General features: G+C 42.3%; 1 protein-coding gene across 2 annotated transcripts in view; it reads left to right on the top strand.

Annotated features, from left to right (window-relative positions):
* LOC137621576 (kinesin-related protein 8-like) overlaps positions 1-27,618 on the top strand; it is a 92,388-nt gene that overhangs the window by 41,463 nt on the left and 23,307 nt on the right. For both annotated transcript variants that reach the window (XM_068351980.1, XM_068351981.1), the window contains exons 8-11: positions 4,242-4,420; positions 12,757-12,903; positions 18,101-18,229; positions 25,825-25,978. In XM_068351980.1, the coding sequence (XP_068208081.1) occupies positions 4,242-4,420; positions 12,757-12,903; positions 18,101-18,229; positions 25,825-25,978 (609 nt within the window). The remainder of the gene's footprint in view (positions 1-4,241; positions 4,421-12,756; positions 12,904-18,100; positions 18,230-25,824; positions 25,979-27,618) is intronic.

The following is a 27,618-nucleotide window of genomic DNA, read 5'->3' as shown; positions in this document are numbered from 1 at the left end:
ACTAAAATTATATTGATAAACTTAACAAATTTTTAAATTTTTTTTATAGTGGCATTAACCTTTTCTTCCTTTTCAGGTAGAAAAACTTTATCTGTAACTGTTGTATGTATAATTCTATTCTACATTTACACTTGTTATCCAATTTACTCATTTAGCCTAAATAAATAACTAAAAGTGTAATTGCGTCTTATTTCGCTCTGCAAATAGCACAATATAGATAGCCAGAGTTCTTTACTTAATTTCCTAAGTAAACCTTATATTATTGGAATTAATGAAACAAATATTTCTGGTCGATACTTATATTTGTTCCTACAATATACAGTATATAAACCTTAAGACTTTTTTTACTGTCTAGCACGACACTTCCCTGCAGGGGGCAGGAAGCCCTAACATTGTTCCATGATTAGTGGTAAGGACGTATAACGGTATCGTCATATTTCTCAATGGTCTGTATGACCATATAAAAATTGTCCCAAGGTCAAGTCACTTATACAAATCCACAGATACAGTACTTTCTAGTAATTCTCTGGTAAACTTCCATCAGGAATACATGGCTTGAGCCCAAAAAACGGATTTTGAAGCGAAGCGAAAAATTTATTTTTAGGTGAGATGGCCATGTCGTCCTGATGGACCCGCCCTCCTTTTCCATAGAAAAGGCTTAGGCAAGATCCCTCCCGAAACTACTTTATCTGTAGCAACATGCTCAATGCTACAAGGAATGAGCGCCATCTTGGATCCTTGTAATAGTACGGGAGGAAGGGTAACCTTGACAACGGCTCCCCTTCAGTTTCGCCACTCTTCCCCCTTGAAACGAAAACGCTATTCTGGGTGAAGATTGCCATGTGTCGTATCAAGATATACGTCCCCTGATATTATGCGATATCCTTAGGAGAAAATTTAAGGATATTCGCGCCAGGAGTTAGAATTCTGGAGACCTAAAGGTCAATTCTCTGGGAATATCACTGTAGCCAAATATCCCTTAGAAAGTTACCAATAGGAACTTTCCATCAGGACGACATGGCCATCTCACCCAAAAATAGATTTTTCGCTTTGCTTCAAAATCCGTTTCTTTAATAGGAGTATCCGTTCAGCAAACCTTTTACGGGGTGCCAGCACAGAGCCCGTGTTCCAACCATGTGTTGGGCAATCTAAAAACTACAACAGCAGCCTTCACTTTGATTTTGATCGCATTTCATTATAGACGTATTTCTCTGCTGCCTCTTAACCTTGGCCGTTTGATCTTTTATTCCTTTGCAGATTGTGATTGCTGTTTTACTATTCATCAAAATTCCACGAGCACATGTGCTTCTGTGTCCTGGGAAAAGGTCGGAATTGTGGCCAGTTCATGAGTAAGCATGACATGGAGTCCTTTCAACTTTTAAATCTTCTGAAGTGAGCATGACTGATTGCAGTCATCTTTGACAAGTGTAAGGCATGGCCTCCTCTGCAGTGGGTTGAATTCACAAAAAAGAAAAAGAATGATAGTTCTAAGAGGGATTCTTCGGCATCAGAATTACCTCCGCCTGAGCTAATGTTAAAGAATCTCTACAACTCTTTCTCTTCGACTAGTTCAAAGCCTGCTATGTCTCCCTCAGGTTCCTCTGGGGCTGGGTCCTCTGGAGTAATTCGTAAAGAGGGAGAAGACTCTGCCTCTCCTTCATTATGTGCTTTGAAGAGAGCTGAAGTATCACCTTCTAGCGAAGGTAATACTCCTCTACTTTTCTCTCAAAATATGTCTGTTGCTGGACTGACTGATGATAAGTTTCAGAATGACCTGGATCTACGGAAGTTGTTGCCTTTGTTGGGTATTGACGGTACCCTGTCAGCTGAGAAGCTTCTAGAGGTGTTAGTTAGTTTTTCCTTGCTGTGTCCTCTTCAGCTGTTCCACCTGCACAGGAGCTACGAGATGTGGTGACCTTTGACAAGTTCTTGGTAGCTGCTTGGGAGCAACGTGCGTCTATTCCCGTCACACCTAGCTTGGAAATCCTCGACATGTGTGAAGCGTGGTCATGGGGAATGGAAGTGTATTTGCTCTCCTTTCTCTTCCCCTGCTCACTTGTTTTCTCTACCTCAAATGCTGCTGAACCTTAAGATGTTATGCCTGCCTTCCCAAAGATGAGGAATATGGAGTCATTGAAGCCCAGGAGAACCGATTGGCCAGATTCTCTTTACTGTAGACCTTGACCGATCCCTCTTCACGTTTGTGTAGAAGCAATGCGGTGCCGAAACCTAACCTACCCTGGGAAGATGTTTTGGTACACGATACAAGAGCTCACTCTCATACTACCAGTACACAGTCTCGTATAGGACTGTCAGTTAGGACTTTGGGTGCTGTCCTCTCTATTCTTCTCCAGGACATTTGTGTCACTCCTTGGTTTCGTTTTTGACGATGACTACCCTGAGAGGTCCTCCTGTGGTGGAGAAGGAACTTCCAATACTTCCCCTCGCTCAGCTGAACGACGAGAGCTTCCTTCACGCATGCTCAGTAGAGAAGTAGATCATGGTTCTTTTTGTCACCCACTGACTTCTGTTGATCAGTCACCTCTAGACCTGCCTCTACTTGCCAGTGGTCCACGCTCTAGGCCTCCATGCACCAGGTGTCTATGCTCATGATCCCACGCGCACCATCACCGCGTGCTGTGTCTTCTCATGTTCAGACACTGTGTACCAGGACACCAAGCGATTTGACCCCTCCCGCACCTACGTCACGAGACTACGATTCCAGCTTGTCTTCAGATTCAGACCCTTGCTCACCTGTTCCATCTTGTGGAGGTCAGTCATTGCACATAGATCTTCCCTCTCGCTGAGAAACTTCTAGACTCCAAGACTTTCCTACGGCCCAAGACTGGTATGTAGTTAAAAGATTTCTCTTCACGACTTAATTGGTCTGTGATTTGAGCTCCTTCCAACATGTTTAGATCATTCGTCACGACAAGATCTTCCAACAAGCCCTCACAATAGTGACCCAGAACAGATGTTTTCTTGGGACTGCTCTCACTGCTCGTTTGAGTACTGAGAGGCTTTATTGCATTCACGCGATGTTTGGTAAGGTCCTTTTCCAACCAGGGACAGCCACCTTTGTGATAATCCTGTGATAATCCTTGTGATACGCCCGTGCACTGTTCAATGCCCTGATTTCTCCTCACCCCTCTGGAACGCAGGCACCTAGTGCATCTTCAGCCTTGGAAGTCATGAGAGCTAGGGTCACCCCGGCTTGTAAAGAGAAGTCCAAAAATCGTTCGTCAGTTCCTTCTTTCGTTGCAAAGCATCATCCCTATTCCATTCTTGGTCTGATTCATGAGTACTCCAAATGGAAGGAGAACCTACTGATGTACATGTCGAGTCTTCCCTTCTTTCCTATATTGTTTTTACTCTCTGAAACTTTTCACGCTTGACTGAGCAACAACGGTCAGTGCTATTCTCTTTTTGGGCACTCTACCTGCACAGTTTATATTGATTTGTTTATTTTATAAAGAAATATTTTTCCTCTTATTTGTTAATGGAAAAATTTGCTCTTTTATTTATAAATTTCTAAAGATAGCATAACTTATGAAAATTAAATATGATCATTTCTACTTTTCATTCTTTTTCAATCTGTAAAAAAACACTGCAATCAAAACCAGTGGTCAGGAAGCATACAAAATAGTATACAAAAATGTATTTTCATATAATTTTACTTTTATTCTTAGTTATTTTACGTTAATATAATTTTATATGCAGTTAATGCTTCAAATGCTAGATAGTTGAATTATTATAGAAAATGCCACTGTTAGCTCTTAAAGACTGTTAACTAATATAAAACATAGTCACAGGTGTTTTCATAGTTTGTTCGCTAGGATTCATGTTAATTGTGTGAACCTTTACTGTAAATGTATTTTAATATGATTTTATATACTTGAATTCTTATTTATCTTAAAGTAACATGTTTTATGGGTTTTTAATGCTATTGCAGTGATAGTATGATTAAAGTACTTGTCGTGGACAGACGGAAAGTCAAACAAAATGGCTCAAAACTGGATTTTATTTTTTCCATGTATTGTTTTTGACAAACAATGAAATTCGAAACCGACTTATCTTGAAACGACATAAGTTGAGGTATACCTGTATTTGTTTCACAGAAAGATCATCTTTAAAGCTCCTGAGTTTAATGTTTTGCACTTGTGCATTTTCTCTCTATTCATTATTTATTGTTTTGCCAGGCACTTGTAAAGGAAGAATGGTAATTGTTTTATGCCTTTCAGAGAACTGGTGTTAAACGCCGCTGTGAAGACGTGACTGCAACCCCAGGTGCATGGAAAAGGCTTACGATGATGTCAGACGTAAAGAAAAGCCACAATACGACTGTTTCTACTCCTGGACACAAACCCCCGAGAAGGGTGGAATCGAAGTTCAATAATACATTCGCAACTCCATCGTTGAGGTTAGTTCTTATGGCGTGAAATCATATTAGACAAGACTTTCTAAAATATTTAGATTAAAAGTAATTTACAGAAATGTATCAGTTTATTACCCAGGGGATTTGTTTATCTCCCAGAAGTGTTGAAAGTTATCAATTTAAGAGAAAGATTTTTCTATATATGAAGGAGGATAAAATGAAGCAACTTTAGTCTCTTAGATATTTTAAACCACTGATTTTGAAAATAACACCCTCTGAAATATATTTAATGTGAATGGTTTTATGTTTTTCAATATTAAACTTACCCGATAATCATGTAGCTGTCAACTCCGTTGCCCGACAGAATTCTATGGAGGGATACGCCAGCTATCACAATACTAGAAGGGGGTGTACTTACCAGCGCCACCTGTGGCCAGGTACTCAATCATTTGTTGTTGACACCTCCTCAATTATTCCTCTGTCGTGCTTCCGGCTAGACGTTCTGGGATACGCTCATGGTCTTCGAGTTTATTCATGGATATTTGGTGAAGTATTCTCTTAGATTAACGGCTGTCGCATACTGGAATCCTTTTTATATTAGCTAGATAGCTTTTATATAAATACTGATTAACGGTTAATGAATTTTTGCTTGTTTTTGGATCACCCTTTGACTAACTCTTTGAAACAAGATGTCTGACGTTTCGCAAGCTCCCTCCCATAGACGATGTAGGTCTTGCAATAGGCGTATTCCGAAGGCCTCGGTAGATCCTCACACCGCTTGTTCTGACTGTAGGGACAGGCCCTGTCTATTAGAAAATCGGTGTGAGGAGTGCGCCGGACTTTCGGAATTGGATTTTGTCCGTCTTTTAAAATATTCATCTAAGTTAGAGAGAGGTAGAGTTAGGAGAAGTTCTTCTCACTCTTCTATGTTTTCCTCACCTCATGATCCCCTACCTTTTCCTACCCCTGTAGTGGCTACCCCCGAACCTACTGTGTGCCCTCCGCCTGATATGTCAACTGTTTTGCGTGCTATTCAGGCTTTAGGAGATAAAGTAGAATCAGTGGTAAGTGACCATAAGTCTCTGATGGCCGAGGTTAAAGAACTGAAGGTCAAGAGTGCAGTGGGTGGAAATAGTGCCAGTGCTGTGACGAGTGCTAGTGTCTGTGCAGTGCCAAGTGCTAGTGGTGCCAGTGTGGTGCGTGAGGATTTTTCTGTGCGAGCCAGTCGTCCTCCCAGTCCGGGACCTCTTGCAAGCTCCCATGCCCAGGGGAGAAGCAATGTCGAAGGGCTTAAGGGTTCGACAGGCCTTGTTAGGCGCACAGAATTATCCTCGGTGGTTGCGGGCGTGTCTTCCTTAGACCGTCACTCCCACCTGCAGACGATTGAGCCCGTCTTCTCGTCCGCTGATCTTCATGCAGGGAAGAAACGTTGGTCTCAGGTCTCGAGACCGCTTAAACGTAGAGTTCAGTCAGCGAGTGCTCAGCCAGGTTGTAGTCATTGGCTCAGCTCCGACTCGCCTCAGTCATCGGTCGACTGTACTCCGCCCAAGAGGAGTAAGGTTCTGCCTATACAGACCCCGACTGTGACTTTACCTCAGTCTGTTATCGTTTCTGCCGACCCCAAGTGGACCCTGCTTCAGTCCATGCAAGCTCAGCTTTCGGACTTGATGCGTGAGTGTCGGGCTGAGAGTGTTGCACCTCCTCCTCCGCCTACACTCCCTCCTCCTGTTCTCGCTCCGCCTGTGCTCGCCCAGCCTGCACCTGCTCCGCCTGTGCTCGCCCAGCCTGCACCTGCTCCGCCTGGTCGCAGCACCATCTGCCAGGCGTACGATGTTGAGCCACTTTCGGAGTTTGCTGTTCCCAGTGTTGTTCAGCCTCAGCCTTCTTTAAGGCAACCCTTGCTTTGGAATCAGGAGAGTTATTCCACTCTTCCTCCTCCTCCCCTTGCTGCTCCACCAGTGGTGCAACTCTCGGTTGGGGTACAACAACCTCTCCCCTCCGTGAGTCTGTCTGCTCAACCATCGCTGCAGCGAGCTCAACCCTCATCTAGGCAAGCTCCTCTACACCATGGACTTGCGCCTCAGGAGCCTCAGCTTGCGAGAACTTTACCTTGTTCTGCGCAGCCTCAACCTCTTCATGCTCCACTCATCTCACAGGAACAGGAACGGACTACTCCGCCTCCGTCCTCCGCTCAGCTTGTGCAATCCTTGGGTTCAACTCTTGCTAGGAGTCAACCTCCTTCACCCATGCGCCTGCCTTCTGCTTCGTCTGTTGTTCAGCCTATGCAGTCTGAGCCTCAGGTTTTCCCTCAAGATGAGGAAACCTCTGTTATTGTTCCTACCCGTTCTGACTCTGCGGTTCAGCATTCTGGTCCTTTCGCTTCGCTACCCTCTGCTGATGAAGTGTCGGATGATGAGGAGGCACACCTTGATCCCTCATCAGACGTGGAGGAGTCTAAGCTTTCTCCATTGTCTATTGATTTTCGAAAGGTCTTGGCTCTACTCAGGGAGCTTTACCCTGACCACTTCGTCTCTGCTGTTCCCCGCTCTCCTCCATCTGAGTTTTCGCTAGGCGTACAACAAGCTAAGTCGAACTATACTAAGCTTGTCCTAGCTAGATCCTCCAAGAGGGCTTTAAGGATCTTAGGGGAGTGGCTTCAGTCTAAACAACACCTGGGCAAGACTTCCTTCATGTTCCCTCCAACGAAGCTCGCTTCGAAAGGTTGCGTTTGGTATGCCACAGGGGAAGCACCAGGCTTGGGAGTACCTGCCTCTGCCCAGGCTGACTTCTCAAGTCTGGTGGACTCGCCTAGGAGGACTGCGATGAGACGCTCGAAGGTTTGTTGGACCTTCTCAGACCTGGATCATCTTCTGAAAGGGTTGTTCAGAGCTTTCGAAATGTTCAACTTTCTCGACTGGTGCCTGGGAGCCCTCAGCAAGAAAACATCTCCTGCGGACAAAGACTCTGCCATGCTAATTATGTCCTGCATGGATAAGGCCATCAGGGATGGATCGGGTGAGCTAGCGTCGTTATTTGTATCAGGGGTGTTGAAGAAAAGGGAACAACTGTGTACCTTCCTCTCCGCCAGCATTACACCGTGCCAACGGTCACAACTCCTTTTTGCTCCACTCTCAAAGTTCCTCTTTCCCGAGGAGCTAGTTAAGGACTTGTCGGCTGCCCTGATACAGAAGGACACGCACGATCTTGTAGCCTCATCGGCTCGTAAGTCTAAGGTTACCACCTCTGTCCCCAAGACTTATCGCTCCCCAGTGGCTGATACCCCGGCCACTAGGTTCATACCGCCCTTTCGTGGTAGAGCCCCCAGCCGAGGAAGCTCCCGTCCAGACTCTCACAGGGGCAAGTCTAGGAAAGGACTCAGGACATCTAAGGGAAAGCACTGACTCTCAGATTCTCCAGACAACAGTAGGAGCCAGACTCAAGATCTTCTGGCGAGCCTGGGAGAAGAGAGGTGCAGACGCACAGTCTGTCAGTTGGCTGAGGTACGGTTACAGGATTCCATTCTGCCTCAAACCGCCTCTGACCACATCGCCCATCAACCTCTCTCCCAACTACAAAGAAGAGGACAAGAGGCTAGCATTGCAACAGGAGGTGTCGCTACTTGTGCAGAAGAAGGCAGTGGTTATAGTCCGGGACCATCAATCCCCGGGCTTCTACAACCGTCTCTTTCTTGTAGCCAAAAAGACAGGAGGTTGGAGACCGGTGCTGGACGTCAGCTCTCTCAACGAGTATGTCACCAAGCAGACGTTCACAATGGAGACGACCAAGTCGGTCTTAGCAGCGGTCAGACAGGAGGACTGGATGGTCTCGTTGGACTTGAAAGATGCATACTTTCACGTTCCCATTCATCCAGACTCCCAACCTTTCCTGAGATTCGTTTTCGGAAAGGTTGTCTATCAGTTCCAAGCCCTGTGTTTTGGCCTAAGCACAGCTCCTATGGTCTTTACTCATCTGATGAGGAATGTAGCGAAATTCCTGCACTTATCGAACATCAGAGCCTCCCTCTACCTAGACGACTGGCTGTTGAGAGCCTCCACGAGTCGTCGTTGTCTGGAGAACCTCTCTTGGACTTTAGATCTAATCAGAGACCTAGGTCTATTAGTCAATATAGAGAAATCTCAACTCATTCCCTCCCAATCCATTGTGTACCTGGGAATGGAGATTCAGAGTCGGGATTTTCGGGCTTTTCCATCGGCCCCCAGGATAAACCAAGCCCTAGAGTGCATCATGAGCATGCTGAAGAGGAGCAATTGCTCAGTGAGACAGTGGATGAGTCTCACAGGGACCCTCTCATCACTGGCCCTGTTTGTCGAGCTAGGGAGACTCCACCTCCGCCCTCTTCAATTCCATCTTGCAGCTCATTGGGACAAGGGCTCGACTCTAGAAGCAGTCTCTATCCCTATCAACCAAGAGATGAAGACCACTCTCCGGTGGTGGAAGCACAATCTCCTTCTCAAGGAGGGTCTATCATTGGCCATCCAGACCCCCCATCTTCATCTCTTCTCGGATGCATCAGACTCGGGCTGGGGTGCGACCTTGGACGGACGGGAATGCTCAGGAGTATGGAACAAGGAACAAGGGTTACTCCACATCAACTGCAAGGAACTGTTAGCAGTTCATCTTGCCCTGTTGAACTTCAAGTCCCTCCTGCTAGGCAAAGTGGTGGAGGTGAATTCAGACAACACCACAGCCTTGGCTTACATCTCCAAGCAAGGAGGGACCCATTCGAGGAGCCTTTACGAGATCGCAAGGGACCTCCTCATTTGGTCAAGAGGTCTAAACCTCACACTGGTCACGAGGTTCATCCAGGGCGATATGAATGTTTCAGCGGATCGCCTCAGCAGAAGGAATCAGGTCATTCCCACGGAATGGACCCTCCACAAGAGTGTGTGCAACAGACTTTGGACCTTGTGGGGTCAACCTACCATAGATCTGTTTGCCACCTCCATCACCAAGAGACTTCCGCTTTATTGTTCCCCTGTTCCAGACCCTGCAGCGGTTCATGTGGATGCTTTTCTTCTGAACTGGTCCCATCTCGACCTGTACGCATTCCCTCCGTTCAAGATTATAAACAAAGTTCTGCAGAAATTCGTCTCGCACGAAGGGACACGGCTGACGCTGGTTGCTCCCCTTTGGCCTGCAAGAGAATGGTACACAGAGGTACTTCAATGGCTAGTCGACTTCCCCAGGACTCTACCTCTAAGAGTGGACCTTCTACGTCAACCACACGTAGACAGGTTGCACCCAAACCTCCACGCTCTTCGACTGACTGCCTTCAGACTGTCGAAAGATTCGCTAGAGCTAGAGGCTTTTCGAAGGAGGCAGCCAGTGCGATTGCCAGAGCTAGAAGAATTTCCACTCGTAGAGTCTACCAGTCTAAGTGGGAGGTCTTCCGAAGCTGGTGTAGAGCCAATTCAATATCCTCTACCAATACCTCTGTGATCCAAATAGCTGACTTCCTTCTTCATCTTAGGAATGAGAGATCCCTTTCAACACCTACGATTAAAGGGTATAGGAGCATGTTGGCCTCAGTCCTCCGCCACAGGGGTTTGGACCTGTCTTCCAACAAGGACCTTCAAGACATTCTCAAGTCTTTTGAGACGTCTAAAGAACGTCGTCTTTCCACTCCAGGCTGGAATCTAGACGTAGTCTTAAGGTTCCTTATGACATCTAGGTTCGAACCTCTCCAGTCAGCTTCCTTCAAGGATCTTACCCTCAAGACTGCTTTTCTCGTTTGCCTTGCAACAGCTAAGAGAGTCAGTGAGGTTCATGCCTTCAGCAAGAACATTGGTTTCACAACCGAATCAGCTACATGTTCTTTTCAGCTTGGATTCCTAGCTAAGAACGAGCTTCCTTCACGTCCTTGGCCTAGATCGTTCGAAATACCTAGCCTCTCCAACATGGTAGGTAACGAACTAGAGAGAGTTCTTTGCCCTGTCAGAGCTCTCAAATATTATCTGAAGAGGTCTAAACCTATTCGAGGACAGTCAGAAGCCTTATGGTGTGCCATCAAGAAACCCTCGAGACCCATGTCCAAGAATGGGCTTTCGTACTATATAAGGCTTCTGATCAGAGAAGCACATTCTCACTTAAAGGAGGAAGACCTTGCATTGCTGAAGGTAAGGACCCACGAAGTAAGAGCTGTAGCTACTTCGTTGGCCTTTAATATAAACCGTTCTCTGCAGAGCATTATGGATGCAACCTATTGGAGGAGCAAGTCAGTGTTTGCATCATTTTATCTGAAAGATGTCCAGTCTCTTTACGAGAACTGCTACACCCTGGGACCATTCGTAGCAGCGAGTGCAGTAGTAGGTGAGGGCTCAGCCACTACATTCCCTTAATCCCATAACCTTTTTAACCTCTCTCTTGAATACTTTTATTGTTGTTTTTATGGTTGTTACGGTAGGCTAAGAAGCCTTCCGCATCCTTGGATTTGGCGGGTGGTCTATTCATTCTTGAGAAGCGCCTGGGTTAAAGGTTTGGTAGAGGTCCTTTAGTAGGGTTGCAACCCCTTGTACTTTGGCACCTTTGGGTTGATTCAGCCTCCAAGAGGAACGCTGCGCTCAGTAAGGAAGACGAACTTTAAATAAAAGGCAGAGTAACGGTTCTATTCGACTTCCTTACCAGGTACTTATTATTTCATTGTTATTTGAGATAACTGTTATATGAAATTTGGGATACTTAGCTATCCTTTAATCATGTACACTGGTTTTCACCCACCTCCCTGGGTGTGAATCAGCTACATGATTATCGGGTAAGTTTAATATTGAAAAATGTTATTTTTATTAATAAAATAAATTTTTGAATATACTTACCCGATAATCATGATTTAATCGACCCTCCCTTTCCTCCCCAGAGAGAACCAGTGGACCGAGGAATAATTGAGGAGGTGTCAACAACAAATGATTGAGTACCTGGCCACAGGTGGCGCTGGTAAGTACACCCCCTTCTAGTATTGTGATAGCTGGCGTATCCCTCCATAGAATTCTGTCGGGCAACGGAGTTGACAGCTACATGATTATCGGGTAAGTATATTCAAAAATTTATTTTATTAATAAAAATAACATATTTCCTAACAAAAGTGTTATATTTTCAAAATATCCATAAGCTACTTAAGTAGGAAAGAATTAAAGTTATTTGTGTTTTTTTTATGACAGTACTCAAAATCATCATGCTGTATAGGATGCATTTTCTAATAAATTCAAGTTTGGAATGAAAAAGGATGTTTTATAGAAACTCCATGAGACAGAGATGCAAATGAATCATCTAAACTAATGTTTAATGGTCAACTATAAGAGGGAATTTTTTGATAGAGTAGAATTTCAAATAGAATCTCCAGTCAAGACTAATTTGCCTTCATGTTAGAACCGGTAGGCCAGATTCTCTTTAGACCTTGACTGATCCCTCCTCACGTTTGTGTAGGAGAAGCAGTGTGGTAGATGGTACTAAAAATTCCTTGTAACTTCCCCATAGCTCTTGATGCCTTCTTTCCACTTAGCTGTCTAGCTTCTCTAACTTTACTTTATTTGAAGGTTCACCTCTCATTCAATAACAAATCCTATGTAAAAATTGTATGAAAGTAGAAATGTGACTTGGTATGCATCAAACTGCTAATGGTCACGTTTTTGTGGCAATGCTCCAAGAAAAACTACAATGTTACCTTGAATTCTGTTTGGTTCATATCTTAGGATTTCGGATTTTTTTTTTTTAAATGAATACACATAATTGAGAACTCTATTAGTATTTGTTAATGTAATTACCATTTTACTTTATAAAGGTATCTTTATATGTTTTAGCCCTTTACTTGTTTCAGCAGTAATAATTCCTTCCAATTTTATTTCCCTTTGATGATTATCATCATTGTTGTTATTAATTTTGCCATTTAAGAATTTAATTAGACTACTTTATGAAATTCTGTCACAAGTCTAATTCGTGCTTCTTTGGTTGAGGATGTTATATTTTTTATCTCTGTTCATGGAAGACCAATGCTTTTTAAAAATGCTATTGGTCATTTGTTTCAGATTTTTTTCTCACTATTTGGCTCCCTCTGTTTGGCTTTTCATCTCTTGGTAGCAAATTGTAACAACTGAAAGATTATTAAAGAAGCATTATAGTACAGCATTTTTATTACCAACATCATATTTAGGTTGGATTTAGTTTATGATTTCACTGCATTTGTATTAACACGAATTATCTAAAAAAAGGCTGACAAACCTGTATGTATGATAGACTTAGCAGCCAAAATGATGATATCATAGCTGAGTGGTCTTGATTTGTAAGCTACCAAGAGTTCTCTTTGATATTGTGATTAAATTTTACTCCATCCTAAAAAAAAAAAAAGACTAATTTTGAATCTTTTCCAGGCTGAATGATGTAGGTATCAACTCGAGCTTTCTGGCACCGTCTATTGGAATTCCTTTGAAGCAACCAATTTTTGAAGACGATTCACCAAGTAGGTTCTCAACTGTATCCACTTTGGAAAATCCTGAGCCACATCCTCCCAATTTAAGGTAGGTTAGTGTTGTTACTGAAATACATGTATTTTCTAGATGGGAGATTCTGGTAAAGTTTATTTTCATACATCAATAGGCCGATGGATTAATGTATGAGTCAGATTTTTTTTAAAGCTTAATAGCATTGAAAACTTAGTGAATTTTATTGTAATTGCTGATGGTAACGGAGAGTCTGTCAAGTCAAATATTCTTAGAAAGGTATTATCTTCTGGTGGTAAATATTTAATATAGATAGCACCACATAGTCTTTGCTTACCCAGGTTTCATATAAATGGCCACTGATCATGCCTGTGATGTATGGTCTCTAGGGAAAGATTCCCCCATAGTGGGGTACTGCTGCCTGTGCACCTCACGCGGTGTACTATTGACATTATTTGAGTTTCATTGTAGTGTTCCTTCATCCACTAGCTGCACTTGTTTTATATCCTACTTGTCTATCTTCTAGCTCCCTTCCCTCCATCTAACTGTCCAACCTCTTTTAGCCTCTGCTTCACAGTGTAAGATACCTTGAATAAGATAAGAAATAAAAAATGTCAAAACTTCTTTCTAAGAAGAATGATTAGATATGATATGATATGAGGATAAGGAAGCCAAGTTCTTGATGTCAGTCTCACAATGAAACTATAATTGCAGGGTTTTCCTAGTTACATTTGGGTGCTGAATGGCCTCACAGGCCCCAGTGTAAGGCTATATAGTCCAGATTTATAAAAGCGGTGATGGCCTATTGGAAACTTACCTCCCTGACTGGGGATATCCGGACCGCAGTTCGAGTCACGCTCAAACTCGATAGTTTCTTGTAGTGTCTGCAACCCCACCATCCTTGTGAGCTTAGTATGGGGTGTTTTGTAGAGCCTATAGGTCAACCTGCTGAATCATCAACATCCATTGCCTGGTTCTGCCTGGTCCTAGTTTGGGTGGAGAGAGGACTTGGGTAATGATCATATACATGGTCAGTCTTTAGGGCATTGTCATTGTCCCTTGCCTCTGCTATTTATGAACGGTCCTTAAACTTTTAAGTTAGGAGGATTAATTAACATCCAGACTCAACTTATTGAAGAATATTAGTTACCAGTAAAGTACATGTACTGTATATTTCTACTTATAAGACGACCTTTAGGTAAGACGTAAACAAAAATTAGGGCAAATTTTAATGAATTTATCTCATATCTGTAGTATAAAACTACTGCTGTATAAAGTCTATCTTTTGTGGAAACAGGTATCTCATCAAATTCATCAAATATTAGTTATGTAAAAAGAATATTATTACAAATGTTTTACTGACTGAAAAAGGTACAGTGAATCCTCGTTTATCGCGGTAGATAGGTTCCAGACGCGGCCGCGATAGGTGAAAATCCGCGAAGTAGTGACACCATATTTACCTATTTATTCAACATGTATATTCAGACTTTTAAAACCTTCCCTTGTACGTAGTACTGTTAACAAACTACCCTTTAATGTACAGAACACTTAATGCATGTACTACAGTACCCTAAACTAAAACAGGCACAAATATTAAAGGTGATTTTATATCATGCATTTCCTAAACCCGCTAAAAAGCACAATAAAAAATGGCAACCAATGTTTTGTTTACATTTATCTCTGATCATAATGAAGAAACAAACTGGAGGTAGAGCTTTGCTTATTACCCAGACATATTTCCCATACTTTTCCCTTAGAACTACATCACATCTTCCTACTTTAGATATATATATATATATATATATATATATATATATATATATATATATATATATATATATATATATATATATATATATATATATATATATATATATTTATATGTATACACACATACATACATATATACATACATACATATATACATAAATACATGCATATATATATATATATATATATATATATATATATATATATATATATATATATATATATATACTGTATATATATGGGTTATGGAAAAAATCCGCGAAGTGGTGAATCCGCGATGGTCGAACCGCGAAGTAGCGAGGGTTCACTGTAATCCATTATTTTGTTTACGTATCATTGCTAGTCACAGCAAACGAATGAATGAACGAATACATTTACACATCGAATTGATAACTAACAGTACGGTTAGCCTTTGTTAAGCTATGTGAACTGTTATTTATCATAGGATGTTTGTAATAAGTTTGAAAATAATGTTATGAATACTTATCATTTTATTTCATAATATAAACCCTTTCATATGCAGTACTGTATGTCAGTAGTCATCGCATGGAGGTCAAGGCTAAAGTACCAATAAACATCATTTAGAATTGAAGGTGGGATTTTTAAAATGGTAATATTAGATAACCCTTAATTTTTAGGGTTGAAATTTAGGATTTAGAGGCCACCTTATGTATGCAGATATAAGGTAAATGGAGTTTTTAGAAATCATTTAATATTGTAACTTTGTTGGTAAAATACTATATTTTTGTGAACTAACACCAATTATATAGAAGCTTTAATATGTAATACAATATTGGCATTTGACAAGCCAGTCCCAATTTTAGTTCAGGTACTTTTTTTTAATGAACATCATCATGGGCATGTGCGTCATCAGCCCAAGCATGCTTTACCACTTTCTTTTGAACTTCACAGCTTTGTTTAATCTTAGGTCTTCTCTTAATATTCCTCTTCTTTGTTTTCTTATTTTCTGAAGCAGGGATTAGAATTTGTCATATAAAATAGTAGTAATGCAAATCCTTTTTGTGTTCAGGCAAATTGATTCTGTCTCCAGTGTTATTGTATGTTTAAAATAGAGTGTGGTAACTTATTGTCACGGATTTCAATGTTCTATTTGTTCCAGCACTGTATACAAACCTTCCGCTCATTGCGTAGGAGATTTTATTTCGGTGATAGCTGCAACCAACCGTTATACCTTTTGCGAGGTGTAACTATCCTTTGCTAGTTAGCGGGGGTAGACCAACCACTACGCTCACACCTGCCCTAGTAAACAACTGCCACTTTTTTTTTCTAACTCGGTAAAGACATGATCTTACTCTCCCGTAAAAACATTTTAACCGGCCTACGATTAAAAGCAACTGGCCTAAAAGATTAAAAATTGCTTTTTCTTTTCAGATAGTGACTCCAGACTTCCGTTAGGTGTGGCCTCCATAGCTTCCCATAGCGAAGCAATGGCTGCCACCCCCGTTGCCGCTTGCAGTAACTCTTACCTTTCTTTGGGCTTTTGGGTCTCCCCACTAAGGAATGGTTTCCGAGAGTGTTACAATTTACTGCAACACTCTTGGCTTCTGCTCACCTTTATTTCTGTAGCTCCAGAGTAGGAATGAGAGTAGTGGCAGACTGGTTCCCTTAGGGGGCTTTCAGTGGGGGGGGGGGGATCCCTTCAGGGTGAACCCAGAAACTATCTTCGGCTACGTGTTACAGGCAGCTCTCGATGCTGACCTTCAATTTGAGCTCAGCTTGTTGATATGAAGCACAGAACACTGCCCTGAGGTCCACCTCCAGTTGTTGGACAACTCCCCCCTATGAGGTGTTGGGCAACTATCCCTTCCAAGGGAGAGTTAACCTTCTCCAGGTGTTGGGCAACTTTTCCTTCCGAGGGAGAGTTAACTTCCGCCAGGTGGTGGGCAACTTTCCCTTCCGAGAGAGAGTTAACCTCCACCAGGTGTTGGACAACTTTCCTTTCCGAGGGAGAGTTAACCTCCTCCAGGTGTTAGGCAACTTTCCCATCTGAGGGAGAGTTACCCTCCACCAGCCACTAGTCAGCAGTCTTCCCGCTTGCGGGGAGGATTACTGATAGTGCGAGAGATGGTCTTTGTTTGAGTGGTTTTCCTCTTGGGGGATTCCTCCAGTGGGAATTGGATTCAGGGTAGAAAATAAGTCTCGTGAACAATTTCCTTTCGGGGTCTTTGCAGCAACCGCAAGCGTTCGGCAGGCATCAGCCTGCCGACCGCTCTCATTTGCGGTCTCTCCCATCGACGAGTCTCGTAGGCTATAACTCTTCGTGGTTATTGCTGACATCGTGCATGTTGGACACAATAAAGTTCATGGAACGTCCTATTTCATCCTCCCCTCTCTTGGGGTCCAGCATCCGAGGAACTCTGCAAGCTAACCTCCACTAATTGCAGGTGTGAGTTATTTGTTGTCCCCGTTCGCCAAGCGAATTGGAGTCTGGCAATGTCTAGTTAACTGAGGAATTTAGCTCCAAAGTTAATCTTACCTGGTCAAGTTACATTGCTAAATTCTACACCTCGGACAGATTGCCCAGGCATGCTACAAGGATGATGAGGTGTCAGGGTGCCCTCTCAAAGCTCATGTAAAGCACAGTGTCACCCCAGTACAGTCACCAGCCAGTTGGATATGGACTACCACCCACCATGGAGGGAGTTTCCTACATAAATGGCAGAAAGTTTGTATATTGTGCTGGAACAAATGTCAAATTTGAAATCATTTGTATTTTTCCTAACTATACAAACCTGGAACTTTTTACACATACTGATCCTGCCATCACCTTCCCCTTGAAGTCCTGCCACAATTGTAAAGTGACAGCTATTTACTAGTGCAGGTGTGAGCACTAGACCATGGTCTACCTCTGCTACCCCCCTCCACTAACTTGCAGAGGGTAGATACACCTTGCAAAAGATTTAATGGGTAGTTTCAACTATTGCCAAAATAATATCTCTTATGTAAAGAGCTCCAGGTTTGTATAGTTAGAAAAATTGCAAATTATTTCAAATTTGTTATTTATTGTATTTTTGATGATCCTCTTTTTATGTTAGCCTGGTAAAGCAGACAGATGTGATTCAAATTTTGCTAAAGTCAGGATTTGTGTAGCCTTTGAATGATATTTTGTTTCATTATTTAGTGGAGGATCTGTTATTTGGGAATAGAGGGGTGAACACAGGTAAAGTAAAAAGTAAACTGAAATTTCCGAGTGGTATAGAGAGCATTACTTTAGGGAGGTTGATAGTCTCATTATAATGTATCCCCCACAAAAAACAACTATTTCTGTTTGGATAAGTTGTAGTTTCTACCCAAATCTTTGGGTTTGTATTCTAACTGGTTGTTTCCTTTTGTAAAATAGTGATCAAAATTTAGATGAGCATATGCTTCAGTTGAATTAGGATGATTATTTCATTTGGCTTTTCCTTTGCTCATTGTTATCCAGTAGTCTTTAAGTGTGTGAAGTAGTTTGAGTGAAAACTTGATAATGTTTTATTATTTGCAGTCCCTACATGGAACGGATATCTACTAAACTGGAGCAGTCTATAATGTGTCACTTTGAAAGCATTGAAGAAAGAGTTGCCGATCGTATAATAAGCAAGTTGAAGTCCACCAAAAAGAGTAAATCCACCAGGTAATAGTCAACCCTATGTTTGTGGTGATAGGCAACAAAACACTGCAAAAAGTAAAAAAAATGCAAATGATTGCTGCCATGGGGTTAGTCGACTCATCACCACCCTTACCAGCTAACCACTTCTTACTCGCTTTTGACCAACAGTAAATAACTTAATACATTATTTTCCTGTAGTCCACCAACTGTACTGTAGTTTATATTATATTATATGTACTTCCTAACCAGGTAGTTGAATCGGTAGAACTTCAAATGTTCAAACTTGCAGCAAATTATTTTATGTTGAATAGGCTGACATAAATCCTTTTATACTTTATATATGAAATATCTGTTTTAATGTTGTTAATATTTTTAAAATATTTTATTTTAATTGTTCATTACTTTTTATACCGTTTATTTATATCCTTATTTCCTTTCCTCACCGGACTATTTTTCCTTGTTGGAACCTTTGGATTTATAGCATCTTGCTATTCCAACTATGGTTATAACCTAGCTAGTAATAATGATAATAATTGTAGTGTGTGATATGCATTACACAAACTCCTATTTTTATACCCTTTACTTAAAAACTTCCTAAGTCACTTGCAACAAACTATTTCTAAATTTCCTCCTATTCTCTTCACAATCCCAAATCCTTAAAATTCAGCTTTAATTTTACTAATTTGTTGGATGCTATACATAATCTTTATGTTTAATTTTTACTTTAATATGATTTCCCTCTACCTTTGCATTTCACGGACTTTGAATTAATTATCTTTTTACTTTATTTTACTTCCCTTCATAATTTTTATCTAATTTTGGTAAATTACCAGCATTCTGCCTTTCTATTTTAGTTCAAATAAGTAGAATGGAAGAACAGGACTTTCTGACCATGTTTGGTACAATAGATTTTTATATAACTTTTCGTCTCCCATTCTTCCTTCTTTTTTATTTCTATTTTCATTCATGATGTTTACCAATTTTTATTGATTATTTCAGTCTACAATTATTCCATATTGTCCTTAGTCCCTTTCTTATTCTTTATTCTTATTTCATTTCTTTGAGTATTTCCTATGATTTATTCCTATGTAAAACACAAACCAGTCACCTTTAGATAGGTAGAACATTTTAGCATGAGCTGAATGTCCATTGAAATCTGGTAGTTAAATGACAGATAGTGAGTGTGGGGGAGTAGAACCCTCCCCATCACTTGTTGGAAGAGCCTCACTTTGTTTTCGGCCGCAAGCTAGCATGGACATGGAGTACAGTACAGCGTACGCTCTAAACGAACTTTCATTTTCTTTTTCTTACAGGAAGTGAATACTGGCTGTTGCCTTTGATTGTAATGGATGAGTATGTACTTTCCAGAGAAAGGATGGATGTTATTGTGATTAGATTCGTTGTAGATCCAAACTTTATGTGCATCTCGTAGGGGACATGATTGTTCGTAATCTTCCCTGTATGCCGAATGCAGGTCATGGCCTCCTGTACAGTGGTAGGCATATGCCTATTATTATTATTATTATTATTATTACTATTATTACTTGCTAAGCTACAACCCTAGTTGGAAAAGCTGGATGCTATAAGCCCAGGGGCTCCAACAGGGAAAATAGCCCAGTGAGGAAAGGAAACAAGGAAAAATTAAAATTTAAGAAGAGTAACAACATTAAAGTAAATATCTCTTATATAAACTATAAAAACTTTAACAAAATAAGAGGAAGAGAAACAAGACAGAACAGCGTGCCCTAGTGTACCGTCAAGTAAGAGAACTCTAACCCAAGACAGTGGAAGACCATGGTACAGAGGCTATGGCATTACCCAAGACTAGAGAACAATGGTTTGATTTTGGAGCGTCCTTCTCCTAGAAGAGCTGCTGACCATAGCTAAAGAGTCTCTTCTACCTTTAACAAGAGGAAAGTGGCCACTGAACAATTATATTTCAGTAACTCCTTGGGTGGAGAATTGTTTGGTAATATCAGTGTTGTCAGGTGTATGAGAACAGAGGAGAATGTGTAAAGAATAGGCCAGACTATTGGGTGTGTGTGTGTAGGCAAAGGGAAAATGAACCGTAACCAGAGAGAAGGATCCATTGTAGTACTGTCTGACCAGTCAAAGTACCCCATAACTCTAGCGGTAGTATCTCAACGGGTGGCTGGTACCCTAGCCAACCTACAACCTAGAGGGGAAAGAAGAGAGCGAAGCTTTTGCTGGTATCTGTGTTGGCAACACACAAGAAGACACTGAAGACAGCTTTTGGTTCTTATGTCTTACTTTGCCACTGTGGCCCTTGGTTCTCTCCCCGGCGAGTATGCATCAAGAGAAAAGATACACTGGATCTGCATCAGTGGGTTATTCAGGTTCTGGTGGTGTTTGGGAATCCCCCAGTGTTTCTGCAACCCACCGGAGGTGGGAGGCTCTTCACCTGTCTCCGTGCAAATGATTTTGACCTCAGAGAGTCTTGAGCTTCCTTAGGTCATTCAGGTTGGCCCTCCATGACTTTGTTGAGGGAGTTGGTAACCAACTCAGACGGGAAGGGTGTTTCGGTATGTAATCCATTAAGGACTGAGCATGATCACTGTTTATAGTAATAAAATGCGCTGCCCAGTCTGTCTCTGGAACCAATAATCCGTCTCATCGCACATACATGAAAATACAATCCTTGGTCTCCTTCTAGTCAGTCTCCTTGGAATTGTGCACTTTGCAATATGTCATGGTGAGATCAGTCATGTTATTGGTCACTGCGGATCATTCATTGTGTGATCAGTCAACATGCGATCATTCTTCTCTGGACTTTTGGTCCACTAGATAGGCCCATATGCATTCACGTTGTAGGGAGCAAGATCACCTGTGATCTGATCTTTTACCAAGTGTCAAGTCTGCGCTGGAAGTTAGCTTGCTCACGTGTGACTGGGAAAAAGAACTGATTGCCCAGGACACACTCAGTGCTGTTATGAGTACAAAGATTTTCCATTATGTACCTGGGATTGGCAACAAGGTCTTTCATCTCATAGTGATCGCTATATATGGACGCAACTATGTGCTGCCTAATACCGTGCAGACCAACGCGCACCACAGAGATTAAAGTACTCTGTACTTCCTCACAAAGGAGTCTCGGGTTTTCAACACTCCAGCGAAACCTGACTTGGATTTGGGGTCAGTGAAGGTGGAGAAACCTAAGACTGAATGTTTGTTTATCCTCATTCTTACACTACTGTTTGGGAGTGCAATGAACTTTGAGAGGCTACTGTGGCTTCTATGACAGTGGGATTCACAGTCAATGATTGGTGTGCTGGTGCCTCTCAGGGATCAAAGACCTTACAGGAGTTACCACAGTCAGAACTGCTCACATTGCCATGGACAAGGTTTTCCCAGACCTCTGGGCCTGAGAATTCATTGCAGTGTAGTTGGTCAAGTAAGATCCTGCCTCCGGCACACTAGATAAAGAGGATTATATTTGCTTTAGGGTGGGAGCCCGTTTCATCTTCCTGTCAATCTTGCAGTTTCTACTTTTAGAGTGTGGTAGCCTGTGGAGAGACTCAGTGCAGTAGGCACAGCCTTTGAGTTTGCTACCATGGAATCATCTTCTATAGCTGGCTTTCTGGACCGACTAGTGGTTCAGTGCAGTCGCCTACTTCTCCAATTCACAGGACTTTTCAAATCCTGAGATGTTGGTGAAGTACAGCAAGTTGGCTTCATATGGGGTGAAGGTGGTAACCTTCTTTGCACATCATTGTCTTTGCATTGACTATACAAGTCATTTGAAATTTTAGGTGTGATTTTTATTACAAATTTAATTTTGAAAAACACATCTGGTTGATTTCTTCTTCAATTGCCCAAAAAATTAGCATATACAGAAAGTCTTGTGAGATCTTTTGTGATCAATTTATCCTGAGGAAATGTTTTAATTCTTTCATTTTACCATGTTTTAAGTATTCTGCGTGCTGGTTGGCTGTTGGGTCTCATCTTAATTTGTTGTGCAAAAACTTAGGGTCTATCAAATTCCTTATTCCTGATCTGGATATTAATCTCTTAATAATATCATTCAGCTAGTTATTTGTACATGTTGCATAAGATTTTTCCTAAGCCTGATTATTTTTAGCATTTATATCTTCCTAGGCTGTACTGTACTATCAAGGTATGCAGTTAATTATGACAGTCGTACCTTCTTCATCATAAGATTGAATACTACATAGTATTCTAGAAGTTTTATGCCATCTGTGACCAAATTATGGAATGGTATTCCTAATCTTGTGGTTCAATCAGGAGTATTTTAAGAAGTTCAAACTTTGTTGCGTATAGTTTTCTGCCAAATAGTTGGGAAAGTCTTGTTTCATAGTTTAAATATGGCATCTATTTTAACGAAGTTACTGATCTTAGAATGTTTCATATATTTTTATTATTTCTCATACATGCTGTAGTGTATACATTATTTCTTTATTACCTTTGTAACGCCAATGGCCAACTCCTGGGTCTGTGTGCAGAACACCAACTTGTGGTAACCAACACCATCTTCCAGTTACCAAAGCGACAAAAGACCACATGGAGACACCCACGGTCTAAACACTGGCACACCCTGGACTACGTCCTGACCAGAGCCAGAGACCGAGGAGACGTCCGCATCACTCGATCCATGCCCGGAGCGGACGACTGCTGGACGGACCACAGACTCCTCATCTCCCGACTCTCCGTGACGACCCTACGACCACCCAGAAGGGCACCTGACAGCGTACCACACCAACGCTTTGATTGTAGTAAGCTCCGCAACCCACAGGTGGCACAGAACTACAAGGAGGCCTGCGAACAATACCTCGCAGACCCTGTGGGTCAGGCCACTGTCGAGCACCACTGGACCACCCTCAGAAACGCCATGGCCCGTGCCGCGGAGGAAACACTAGGCTTCACCACCAAGAAACGGCAGGATTGGTTTGATGAGAATGATGCTACCATCTCTCTTCTCATTGAAACCAAACGACAAGCACGCCTGACTTTGGAAAACCAACCAACAGCAGCTAACAAATGTGCTCACAAGGTGGCTGAAGCTGGTTGCCAAAGAGGTATCCGTGAAGCCCAGAACACCTGGTGGCAAAGAAAAGCTGCAGAAATACAGAGTTTCGCTGACCAACGTGACCTGCGCAGCTTCTATGCAGCAACAAAAGAAATATTCGGTCCCACACGGTCATCAGTGGGCAGCCTGAAGGACGCGGATGGGGCCACGACCATCACCGACAGCGAGGGCATCCTGGCCAGGTGGAGGTCTCACTTTGAGAACCTCCTCAATGACCAAGCAGACACCCCAGACGATCTCCTGCGAATGACCCCGCAGCATCCCGTCCGTCACTGGATGGCACTACCACCCTCCATCCGTGACTTCAACAAGGCCCTGCAGCGCATGAAGCCTGGCAAAGCCCCAGGGCCAGACAACATCCCGTTGGAGCTCCTCACTCACGGTGGCCCCGGCTTGAGGAACCGTTTGATGCTCCTTATACTGAAAATATGGGAGACCAAGACCACCCCCAGTGACTTCCGCGATGCAAACATCACTACCATCTTCAAGAAGGGAGACAGGGAGAACTGTAACAACTACCGGGGAATATCACTACTAAGCATCGCGAGTAAGATTTTCGCTCGGATTCTCCTTGACCGCCTCCTTATTCTCGCAGAAGACGTCCTGCCAGAGTCCCAGTGCGGCTTTCGACCTTCCCGCGGGACCATAGACATGATCTTCTGTGCGCGACAACTACAAGAGAAGAGCCTCGAACAACAACAGCCCATAATGTTCATCTTCTGGGATTTGAAAAAGGCCTTCGACAAAGTACCTCGACCTGCCATGTGGGCTGTCCTCAAAAGATATGGCTGCCCACCCGATTTTGTCAAGCTGGTGCGTGCCCTCCATGACGGAATGGTTGGGAGAGTCTGCCACCAGAACTCTCTTTCAGACCCATTCCCCATCAACGGCGGCCTGAAGCAGGGCTGTGTTCTGGCCCCGACGTGTTTCTCGCTATACACCGCAGCAATGCTCAACGAGATTCCCCCAGACACACCCTCAGTCGACCTACGTTTCCGCATGGATGGAGGCGCTTTCAACCTCGCTAGACTCCGCGCCAGAACCAAGACCACCTTGTGTGCAGTGCGAGAACTGCAGTATGCTGACGACAATGCCACCCCAGGTCAGACGGCAGAGGACCTGCAGTCGTTAGCTGATGCATACAACTCTGCCTACGAACGTTTTTGGATGCAAGTCAACTCAGACAAAACCAAGACCCTCGTCCAACATCCACCAGGATTGATGCTCCCCAACTTCAATACCACAGTGAATGACCAACCGTTAGAACAGGTGGACCAGTTCTCCTACCTAGGGAGCATCCTAACATCAGCTCCCACAAGCAAAAAGGACGTGGAGAACAGGATCAGGGCAGCCCACTCCGCCTTTGGCCGACTCAACCGCCGCGTATTTAACAACCACGCACTGACAATGACCACCAAAATAATGGTGTTCAGGGCAGTAGTCCTCTCCACGCTCCTGTATGCATGTGAAACATGGACGCTATATATTAACGATCTTAAAAACCTAGAACGCTTCCAACAAATGAAACTGAGGCAGATCTTGAAAATCCCCTGGGAGAGCCACACCACCAACATTGAAGTCTTAGAACGTGCCTCGCTGTCCAGCGTGGAGGCCACCATCATCCACCACCGCCCCGCTGGATAGGACACGTGCATAGGATGGATCCATCTAGGCTCCCTAAGAAAATATTCTACGGAGAACTGACCCAGGGCACCAGACCACGAGGAGCCCCAAAAATGCGCTATAAAGATCAACTAAAGCGCACCCTGGCTCTAACTGACATCGATCCTTCCTCATGGGAAGAAACAGCCAGGGACAGGAAAACCTGGAGGAGTACAGTACACCATGGCACCGTGGACTTCGAGGAGAGGAGACAAAATGAGGAGGCTAGGAGGAGAAGAAGGAGAGAGCGATTAGAACAGCCCCGCCAACCACCTACCCTCCCTTGTGAACACTGTCCGCGACTCTTCCACCACAGACTAGGACTTAACAGCCACATCAGGCATAAGCACCCACCCCACAGATAGGAGGCTGATGGCTAACGACAGAACCCAATACTCGGACACGAGTGGGCGCCGACGACCTTTCAAAACTGGGCTGCTTTCTCTTTTGGAGCTGTTGGGCTTGTGACATCTTGCTTTTCCACGTACGGATGTAGCTTGGTTCTTAACAACAACAACAGCAACAATCGGTTGAATTATTAATGTATTCCTCATTTGAAATGGAGCTAAAGACCTATAATTTTGCAACCTCATTTCCTTACTGCACAAAATATGAAGGTAGTTGAATAATACACATACTGTATAGTATTACAGTTACTTGATTACTTCTGTCTCTTAGACATTTAAGACTATGATTGTGGACAAATATATGATAATTGGGCTGAGTGATGAGACAAATTGATGTTAGATTTGCATTATTGCTTATCAATTTTCCCACTGTCATCCATGTTAAAAATGATTACTGTAATGTCATTTGCAATATCATACAGTACTGTATTGCATTTAATGTCATCTTGTTTACATAGCTTTTATCAACAGTTACTTTTTTTCAGAAAGAGCAAAAGTAAGCTTTCAGGAGGCAACTCTAATTCCAGTGACTCATCAGATGACAGCATGTCGTTTATTACTGAGGCACTTTTGGGTGGCAAAGCTGGGAAGAAGTTTTTCAAGATGTTGGGAAATGTATTGAAAGATACTCAAAGTCAGGTAAGGTATCCCATTAGTTTCTTGACAGTTTAAAATTTCACTTCCACTACAAATAAGACTAGCAAGACAGCTGTATTATGTTTCTAGAAGCACACGTGACTTGAGAAATTTTTTTAACAGCTCCAAGGCAGGTGTGTCTGTTCTTCCTGTGGAATTTGATAACCCCCTGGAACATCACACCCCACCCATCTACTGATCCATCGTAATTATTGAGTGACTAATTCTGTAGTTGTGATTTGCCTATGTGATTAGATTCATTTCATTAGCACTATTCAAAAACACATGATGTAAAAACAGCTGTGGTCCTTTTGTTATACAAGTCAAGTTACAACCCTACAGTAGTTGGAAAAGCAGGATGCTATAAGCCTAACGGCTCCAACGGGGAAAAATAGCCCAGCAAGTAAAGGAAATAAGAAACAAATAAATTACAAGAGAAGTAATAAACTTTTAAAGTAAAATAATTCAAGAACAATAACGTCATTATCATCATCATCTCCTATGTTTATGTACACAAAGGGCCTCGATTGGATTTTGCCAGTACAGTAGTCTCTATCTTGTGCTTTTAAATCAATACATCTCCATTCATCATTTCCTACTTCATGCTTCTTATTTCCTTAGCCATGTAGGCCTGGTACTTCCAACTGTTCTAGTGCCTTGTGGAGCCCATTTATAAGTTTTGTGAACTAATCTCTCTTGGGGAGTGCGAAGAGGATGCCCAAACCATCTCCATCTACCCCTTATCATGATCTCATCCACATGGTACTCGAGTAATCTCTCTTAATGCTTCATTTCTAATCTTGTCCTGCCATACTATTCCCAATTTTCTTCTGAGGGCTTTGTTCTCAGATTTTACTTAACCTAGCAATTGTGTAATTCCTTTTTTTCAATCTTTCATTAAACTCCAATCCTAAAGACCCTGTATTAAAGATCATAGTTCCTAAATGAATACATGAATAATTCTATCTCATTAATCCTGTCTCCTTCCAATGATATTTAAATTCTTGAATTATTCTGTCTCATTCATCTTCCATTGCATATTCCGTTCTCATCATCTCCGTCTTTCTTCTGTTTATCATGAGTCTAACCATATGTGATATTTCATGCATTCTGGTATGCAAGCATTGCAAATCCTTTACTGTTCTGCTACCTAATAAGGACAGCGTCATCAGCATACTCTAGGTCAGCTAGTTTTCTATAACCAATCCAGTCCAATCCTACTTCACCATCCCCAATTCTTCTATGCATTACAAAATTGATGAAGATAAATAACATAGGTGACAACACATTTCCGTGGAGTACTCCGCTGTTCACTGGAAATACATTTGATAGAAATCCACAAACATTAACTTTGCACATGCTGTGCTCATGAACAGACCTAATCAAATTTACATATTTATGTGGAATTCTATAACCCAGGATTCTCCACAAAATTGGCCAGTGCTCACTATCTAAGGCTTTTTCATAGTCCACAAATGCCATCAAAAGTGGATTTCTATATTCTACACATTGCTGTACAACTTGTCTTAAAATTAATGATTGGTGAGTACAACTTGTACCTTTTCTAAATCCTGCTTGTTCATCTCTCAGTTTTTCATCAATATTCTTCTCTAGTCTCTTTAAAATAAGCATACAGTGAACCC

Source organism: Palaemon carinicauda, chromosome 28 (genome assembly GCF_036898095.1).
Source record: "Palaemon carinicauda isolate YSFRI2023 chromosome 28, ASM3689809v2, whole genome shotgun sequence".
In the NCBI taxonomy this organism is placed as follows: Eukaryota; Metazoa; Arthropoda; class Malacostraca; order Decapoda; family Palaemonidae; genus Palaemon; species Palaemon carinicauda.
The sequence above is the reverse complement of the archived record's forward strand: the minus strand, read 5'-3'. Positions and strand labels throughout refer to the sequence as shown.